Source organism: Rutidosis leptorrhynchoides, chromosome 3 (genome assembly GCF_046630445.1).
Source record: "Rutidosis leptorrhynchoides isolate AG116_Rl617_1_P2 chromosome 3, CSIRO_AGI_Rlap_v1, whole genome shotgun sequence".
Lineage (NCBI taxonomy): Eukaryota > Viridiplantae > Streptophyta > Magnoliopsida > Asterales > Asteraceae > Rutidosis > Rutidosis leptorrhynchoides.
This window is the reverse complement of record NC_092335.1, coordinates 319928189-319937799: the sequence shown is the minus strand read 5'-3', so window position 1 is coordinate 319937799 and position 9611 is coordinate 319928189. Positions and strand designations below refer to the sequence as shown.

The following is a 9611-nucleotide window of genomic DNA, read 5'->3' as shown; positions in this document are numbered from 1 at the left end:
TTGCATAATTTATTCTAATTTATGTATTTACATCGTCAATATCCTTTGCAGAAAGAGTACTGATTTGTAGTTCTTCTTGAACATTTTCTTTTACCTCATTATCAGCTGATTTTCTTTTTCGGCGATTTTTTTATGTTTGGAACCAATTGGTCTTCCACATTTCAGATGTGGCAAAGACTCATGAGTGACATTATTGCCAGCATTTGGAATTTAAATTCTTGCTAGAGCATTTACTGCTGATATATATGATTTAGTCACTCTTTTTGCATCTGTAAATGCATCGAGCAATTTATTCGCAAGTTTTTGCATATGCATTATTATTATTTTTAATTTTTTGTTTAGTATTCTTTTATGCGAGTATCAAGATACCTTAATTGATATTCACACCATGAAACATCATTTTCTTTATTTTTTTATTTCTCCCCTTATCTAGGGAACATTGTCTCATTAAAGTGACAATCAGCAAAACGTGACGTAAAAATATCACCCGTCATGGGTTCAATATATCTTATGATTGAATATGTTTCATATCCAATATATATTCTCATCCTTCTTTGAGGATCCATTTTAGTGCGTTGTGTTGGTGTGATAGGAACATAAACCGCACAACCAAATGTTCTAAGATGAAAAATATTTGGCTCTGGACCAAAATTAAGTTGGTAATGGAGAATATTTATGACTTGCACTTGGTTTAATGCGAACTAATATCGCATCATGTAAATTTACATGTCCCCATATAAATATCGAGAGTTTTGTACTCATTACCAATTGTCTAGTTATTAGCTGCAAGCGTTTATCTATTGATTCAGCTAAATCTATTTTGTGTATGCACATGAGCAACTGGATGTTCAACAACAATCCCTATAGACATATAATAATCATTAAATGCTTGAGATGTTAACTTACTAGCATTATCAAGTCTCATCCTTTTAATGGTGTAATCAGAATAATGCGTTCTCAATTTAATAATTTGTGCAAGAAACTTTGCAAATGTCATATTATGGCTTGATAACACACAAACATGAGACCATCCGCTAGATGCGTCTATTAGAACCATGAAATATCAAAATGGTCAGCATGATGGATGAATTGGTCCATATATATAACCTTGAATTCTTTCAAGAAACATTAGTGATTCTTTCTCATATTCTTTTCATTAATCACCATACGTGCTTTTCATTAATCACCATATGTGCTTTTCATTGATCACCGTATGTGCTTTTTCATTAATCACCATATGCGCTTTTCATCATATATCCTTTTCACCATGTGCGCTTTTCATCATATGCGTTGTGCTTTTCATCATATGCGATGCGCTTTTCATTATATGCGCTTTTTATCATATGCGCTGTGCTTTTCATCATATGCACTTTTCATCATATACACTTTTAATCATATGCGTTGCGCTTTTCATCATATGCGCTTTTCATCATATGCACTTTTTATCATATGCGCTTTTAATCATATATCCTTTTCACCATATGCGCTTTTAATCATATGTGTTGTGCATTTCATTATATGCAATTTTCATCATATGCGCTTTTAATCATATGCGTCGCGCTTTTCATCATATGCACTTTTATCATATGCGCTTTTAATCATATGCGTTGCGCTTTTCATCATATGCGCTTTTCGATGCTACGTAGATATTTCTCATTTTCGGTTATCATTGACTGATAATCATATCCATTATGATATATATCAGAGAAACTTAATAAATTTCTCTTTGATTTGGGAGAAAACAAGGCATTGTTTATCAGAAAATTCGTACCATTTGGTAATATGAATTTTTGCCTTTTCCGTTCCTTATATCAAGTTTGCAAGACCTGATATAGTATTTATAATTCCTTCATTTGATTTAAATCAATGAAATATTTCTTAAATTTAATCATAGTGTGTATGTTACCACTATCTGCAATACATAGGTCTTTACCATTTAGTTGATGTTGTATTTCAACAGGATTCATACTAAAACTTCAAATAGGATAAGCAAATAATGAGTTATATTTCAGCAAGATAGTTAAATTATATTACATGCAAACAAGTTACAATTTGAAGTACATAAAAGATAACACTTAATAAACATAAGCGTTATGATCTAAAACCGTTTATTTTTGAGTGATACATAACAAGCTAGGCATCTTAGAAAATTCAAACCATTCAAGTCTCAAGGTAGCTCAGGGTTTATTTAATCAAGATTTTTCAACAGATTCACTCTCATTTTCTTTTCTTTTGGGATTTATTTGTAGAGCTAAACAAGATGTTCATGTATTCAAGAAATACTAGACTGATGATCCACGATACCAGATCATTAATAAGAATCTTCGGGATTCTTATAAGATCGTCTATTAACATCTTCAATTTTATTCTTTCATGGATCACTGTTATTTCTTGATAATTAATATCGTATCTATCTTTGAGTATTTTCCATAACACCTTTGGATCTTCGATCATATAATATGTAGATTCTAAGGACTCTTCAATATGTTTGCTAAGAAAAATACTTGCTATTGCTTTCTCTTGTTCGGAACAATTGTTATTTTCATTCAGGGTTTCTAAAATACCGATTGATTTGAGATGTTTTTCTACATTCATAACCCATGTTAAGTAGTTGCTCCCACTTAGTTCTAAATGAGCAAATTTAAGCCTTTTTAAATTCGACATTTTCTATTATCAAAAAGATGAACAACATAAATTATAATCATAATCAACTTCTATTCATAGAAAAATAATAAAATGAAATTAGAATCATTTTAAATTCATAATTAGCAAACAACAGAATAATGACATGATTACAATGATAAAACCACAAGAGCAGGATAGAATATAGGTTCACCCCGTGGTATATTAGCAACAATGATGATAGTTAGTATGACCAATACAATAGGAAAAATCATCCTTGTGTGAATCATCTTTACAAAAAACTTTTTGATAGTGGTAATCTGAGAAAATGAAGATTGATTTGCGAAAATGTGAAAATGGAGATGTTTATTTTATATTTGAAAAATATAGTCATTGTAACGTCGTCAGTTGACGTTAACAACCGTTATGTATATATGACCGTTGTAATGTCGTTAGTTGACGTTAACGACTGTTATGTACTCGTTGTATTAATAATAATTTTAATAAAATAAATTTATTAGTACACATACGATTACTATAAATACGTTTAGTATAAATATGAAGATTAAGAGAATAAACATATTATGCATAAATAATAAATTTTAAGAATAAACATTAGTATGCATGAAATAAATAATGATTAATCGCACAAATAAATGTTAGTGAAGTTAATAAGAGTTAGATTACAGAAATATAATTCAGGCGGTATAACCGACCATATATAACTTAAATAACATAAATATAAATGTTAGTGAAGTTAATAACATAAATATAAATGTTAGTGAAGTTAATAAAAGTTAGATTACATAAATACAATTCAGGCGGTATAACCGACCATATATAATTTAAATAACATAAATATAAATGTTAGTGAAGTTAATAAAAGTTAGATTACATAAATATAATTTTACTTACGATGATAATAATATTTACCTTACTAATAAATAATAGAAGATATCGTTAAAGAATTTCTTACCTTGATTAGTGACTTGTGCTTGCTTAGATAATCATTGATTATACGGAGCACTTCGTGCTGATAACGTGTTATAATTTATGAGTTTTTAACTACCTTTTAGTAACGTAGTCTCTAATTATAGAATAGAAAGAAGAGAGAATATGTATATGAAATATATTGAAAAAAAGTGGTATCTCTGTAAGTTTACATCCTTCAATATTTATAGTACAATAATTTACTGTACATGGTAGGTGAAATAATAATAAAATATAAAGTTCTTCACGAGATACAACAACTCTTGGATTTATGTGGAAAATTGGCAGCCACTTTTGACATTTTATAACACACTTATAATTATTAACATTTTGATTTTGATAATATAGAGCTCTGATTGTTTTTCAATTTGAAATAGATATATTTGTGAAGGCTTTATGAACGATTAATTGGTATTAATCGATCTAATCTTTAATATTAAGTGCGAAATAACTATATATTGGATTTTATATCAAAACGACTCAATTAACTATGATCTAACGATTAAAAACAACTTTAATACGTAATAGATAGGTAAACCAAAGTGCTAGACCTTCAAACAATCGAATTCACGACTAGAGAGGTGTTTACCCTAACAATGAACCCAAAACCTTGAATATATAAGGTCTACACATGTAACCATGCGGTTGGAGGATGCAACTGTGCGGTTGCACATGTACTCGTACGGATGCAAACTGTATCCGTGCGGTTACATAGACAGTTAGTATATTAACTTTTAATGCAATTAATCGATCGTATACACAATAGTAAACGTTAACAACCAACAATCCATTATCCAGTACATAGTCTTAACATACACGAATACGCTATAATGAACTCGAGACTTACGTTTATGCACAAACAAAGGCGTTGATGAATTGGCTTAATTAGCTGCAGGGATGATTATGATTAAAGTGGACTGAATGTATGGCAAGTGAAGCATAGTAAGAGCTTAATACATTTTGAGTTTTGATTTATTCTTAATATATCTTTGGTACTCAATATACATCTTTATGGAATTTCACTGATATAGTTGATGTTTTTGTTGATTTAAAATTATACAAGGAGTAATGATTTTTTTTTTGTGATAGTTTGATATACGAATATGAATGATTTAAAGTTCCAGTTTGTTAATATTTGTCAATAACAATATTATTGTTCAGTAACAATATTATTTTCCAGTAACAAGATTTTTCATTTAATATTATTATAATTGATTGTGGTATTATATTTTTTTAGGTAATGGATTACCCCAAGCAAATATTATTAAATAATAAAGAATGATAACAATACAAAGCGGCTGCTTCCAGCATACCTGGCAGCCGAGCAAAAAACAACCAACTAACTAAACAACATCCAAAAGACGCAGACAACTAGACCAAGACACAAGACAACACGCTTTTAAACGAGTTGCCAATCCACCTTCAATCTATCCACATGAACCGAAGGTTTAAAAAAAACCGTCGTCAACTTTAGTCTGACATTTTAAACAATAGCCTCGAACACTTGATCTGTAGACCGTTTGACTCGCTTAAAAATTCGATAATTCCTCTCTTTCCAAATCATATACACAGCCGCAGCGAAACAAAGCTTAGCCACTACACAACGAGCAGACTTCCGATTATTGACTCGAGCTATGTTTTCCATAATGAGCTTCCATTTGGTAATGCCTAAATTTAGCCGAAACTTGCTTAGTAACCTGTTCCAAACATTTGCAGAAAACACATATTCAAAAAACAAATGATTATCCGAATCCATGCATTGATTACATAAAGAACACATGAGCACGGGATTATGTCGTAGCTCCCACGATTTCAACCTATCCTGAGTCTTGAGCCTCTCTCCCATCACTAACCATAATAAAAAAGCATGTCTAGGAATACATTGAGAGAACCACACCACATTAAACCACGACACTTTACTTGGTTTCGGCCGAATAGTATCCCAAACAATATTTACCAAAAAATCATGAACATGATGGTTTAGGTCCATCCATCCCAATTTATCAGGTTCATCAGTTAAGATTGGCACCTGCACTTACTGAAGAGTCGTGTACCTTTGTAACCAAGCCTCTGGCCAAGTAGAACCCAGGTTATTAACAAGATCACAAACTTTAGCTGTCATAGTGAGACCTACCTCATTAATATCATTAACAGAAATAACATTGGGTAAGGGCCCAGACACGTACCAGATGTCAAGCCATGTAAAAGCTTGTCGACCATCACCTATACGAAAAATAAAAAAATCACGAACCAACGAGCGAATTTGTAACAGTTTACGCCACATCCAAAAAGAGTTAGCAGAAACTGTAACAACCCAAATATTACTCTCGACCAATTTGTGTTCATGAATCCAACGCACCCAAAGCGACTCCTTATTGGTTATAACCCTCCATAGATGAGATTCCATTAAGACAGTGTTCCAATAATTTAACCGTTTAATACCTAATCCACCTTCCTCCTTAGGTAAACATACATCGTCCCATTTCACCTTGGCTTTAACCGTTTTATACTCCCCTTGGCACCAAAGAAAACCCCGAATGAGTTTTTCAATATTCTTAATAATCGCTACTGGAAGAATAAATACGGAACACCAATACACTTGCATCGATATGAAGACTGAATTTATGAGTTGCACTCTACTTGCAAATGAAAGAAATTTATTCTTCCAATCACCGATTTTTGCTCGAACTCTATCCACCAAAAACTTACAATCTCGATGCATAAGTCTAGACAAAACTAAAGGTAACCCCAAGTACCGAATCGGAAGATCTCCTTCAACAAAAGGCAATAACGAAAATATCTGATTTTTCACCGTCGTATTGACTTTGGAGAAAAATACTGCGCTTTTAGCCACGCTTGGCGTAAGCCCTGAGCAACAAGTAAACTGTGATGGCCCCGTCAAGTACCCTTAATGGCTCCGTCACTTGGTCCCACAGCTTGATCGAACTTTAAATGAATTTATTAAACAACATTGCATTCTTTATTTCAAAAGTTTCTCAAAAAGGAAATTTACCAAAATAAGTAGTTCTAAACAACTCAACTTATTAAAATATCCAAGGTTGACCAAAACATGTCAACAAACACCCATAAGTTTAAATAACCAAAAAGAATGCAAAGTTTTAGGTGCTATTTGTTTTTTAAGATGTTTTTGTCTGAAGATCTGCGGACCATGTCTGTTAAGAAGATGTGGTCTGAAGGTCTTTATGCTGAATAATGAAGACTATTTGTTTTTATATCTGCAACATAACTTAATTCTGTCTGCAGCACTTAGAAGCTCATTTCTAAGTCTGCGAGGCTGCAGACATAATAAGACATTATTTTATCTTATGTCTTCAGAAAAACAAACTGTCTGCAGTAAAAAAGTCTGCCGGTGCGCAGACATAAGACATAATAAGGTCTGCGGACAGGAAAACAAACAACACCTTAATGTTCCATAAAATCTGCCAAATATGCATGCAGACACTCTAACACAGCGGAAGCCCAATTAATCAAGTACCTGTGAAAACATGCGAGTAAACTGTCAGCAAAAATGTCGAGTGAATTATAGGTTTAAATAAATGAATAAACTTTAGACCACAAGATTTAAAATGTTAGAAAACATAAAACATTATTCCATTAACCATGAGTCACCTGGTAATCACTTAACCATTTCCATACCCTTACCAAACACAATATATACACTTAACAGGTGTATTTTCAAATAAATACTAAGTACTAATACATTTCGAATATAAATTGCTAGCGCGACTAGCTCGAAATGGGGCTGTCAAGCCCGATAGATCCATCCATAGGATTCGCGTTCACCAGTAGAAACCAATGATTACATATAACAACCCGGAAATTTCTGATAAAATTTAAACCTAACTTTTATGTAATTCCGACGATTCATGAACCACTATTTATAAATAATTATGTATTAATATTAAATTGTTATATTAATATTATTATTATCACTCATCATTATCATTTACAAGTATTATTACTCTCAATATTATTAATATTATTATTATTAATAATTATTATTATTATCATTAATATTATTAGTATTATCACTTTTACTAAAAGTGATAAGACTATTATAAATATCACTATTATTAATACAACTTATTATTAATAATAATATTATTATTATTAATAGTATTAATTACATTTTATAATGATTATTATCATTATTAATAATTATAATTAAAATTATCATTTTTATTATTATTATTGTTATTACTAACATTATTATCATTACTAAAATTATTATTATTAGTATTATTATTAATATTAATATTTAACATGAATATTAATATAAAGAAATATCATTATTATTAATATCAATATTATTATTATTATAAAAATAATACAATCTTTTATTATTATCATTAATAATACTATTATTATCATTTTTATTATCATTATTATTATGATTAAAATTATTAATAATATAGTTATTATTATTAATATTATTAGTAAATATTAATTGTATTATTATTATTATTAGTATTTTCTATAATACATATAAAAAAATAAATGAACGAGACATATACCTAATTTGAAATCTGCTTTTCCATTTTTTATTTTCGTGATCTGTTTTGTGACGACCCAGAAATTTCCGACCAAATTTAAACTTTAATCTTTACATTATTCAGACATGATAAGCAAAGTTTGTTAAGAATTTTAAACTATGTTTATACATTCATTTAACCCCGACCAAATTCCAATGATTCACGAACCATTAAATGAACAGATATGATTATAGGTATATGTGTATATATTAACTTGAAACATTAACAAAGTACTAAATGAATAATACTCTACATGAACGTATTTGTTTCAATATGATTAGCGATGGAATTAGAAGATAATATCAAATGATTGAATTATCAGATACATTGAATTATGATTAAGAGTCTCTATTGAGAGGTCCACTTTGAATTAGAAAACCTTTCCTTTTTAACGATATTTAAAAAAAATGGTAAAGTGATCTTCGAGTAAGGACAAAGTGTCAAGTAGCGAGAGCAAGTCATATTGGTGGAAATTTCTGTTAAATTCCAATATATGCCTTACAATAATTGCCTCGTGACTGTTGATAAGATAAATTAATTAACCTTCATATTAGATATTGTGAAAGTGAAATTAGGGAATATAGGTGAAATGTCCCGTTCTTATTGATTAAAAACGTTCCATATTAATTGATTTCGTTGCGAGGTTTTGACCTCTATATGAGACGTTTTTCAAAGACTGCATTCATTTTAAAACAAACCATAACCTTTATTTCATCAATAAAGGTTTAAAAAGCTTTACGTAGATTATCAAATAATGATAATCTAAAATATCCTGTTTACACACGACCATTACATAATGGTTTACAATACAAATATGTTACAATAAAATAAGTTTCTTGAATGCAGTTTTTACACAATATCATACAAGCATGGACTCCAAATCTCGTCCTTATTTAAGTATACGACAGCGGAAGCTCTTAATAATCACCTGAGAATAAACATGCTTAAAACGTCAACAAAAATGTTGGTGAGTTATAGGTTTAACCTATATATATCAAATCATAATAATAGACCACAAGATTTCATATTTCAATACACATCCCATACATAGAGATAAAAATCATTCATATGGTGAACACCTGGTAACCAACATTAACAAGATGCATATTTAAGAATATCCGCATCATTCCGGGACACCCTTCGGATATGATATAAATTTCGAAGTACTAAAGCATCCGGTACTTTGGATGGGGTTTGTTAGGCCCAATAGATCTATCTTTAGGATTCGCGTCAATTAGGGTGTCTGTTCCTTAATTCTTAGATTACCAGACTTAATAAAAAGGGGCATATTCGATTTCGATAATTCAACCATAGAATGTAGTTTCACGTACTTGTGTCTATTTTGTAAATCATTTATAAAACCTGCATGTATTCTCATCCCAAAAATATTAGATTTTAAAAGTGGGACTATAACTCACTTTCACAGATTTTTACTTCGTCGGAAAG

General features: G+C 30.3%; 1 protein-coding gene across 1 annotated transcript; it reads right to left on the bottom strand.

Annotated features, from left to right (window-relative positions):
- Positions 1–5095: 5095 nt before the first annotated feature.
- Positions 5096–6334, bottom strand: LOC139901102 (uncharacterized mitochondrial protein AtMg00310-like). Its single transcript, XM_071883841.1, has 2 exons — positions 5667–6334; positions 5096–5309 (listed from the first exon to the last, which is right to left on the bottom strand). Exons 1-2 carry the CDS (start codon positions 6332–6334, stop codon positions 5096–5098), a joined length of 882 nt encoding a protein of 293 aa, XP_071739942.1.
- Positions 6335–9611: the final 3277 nt, after the last annotated feature.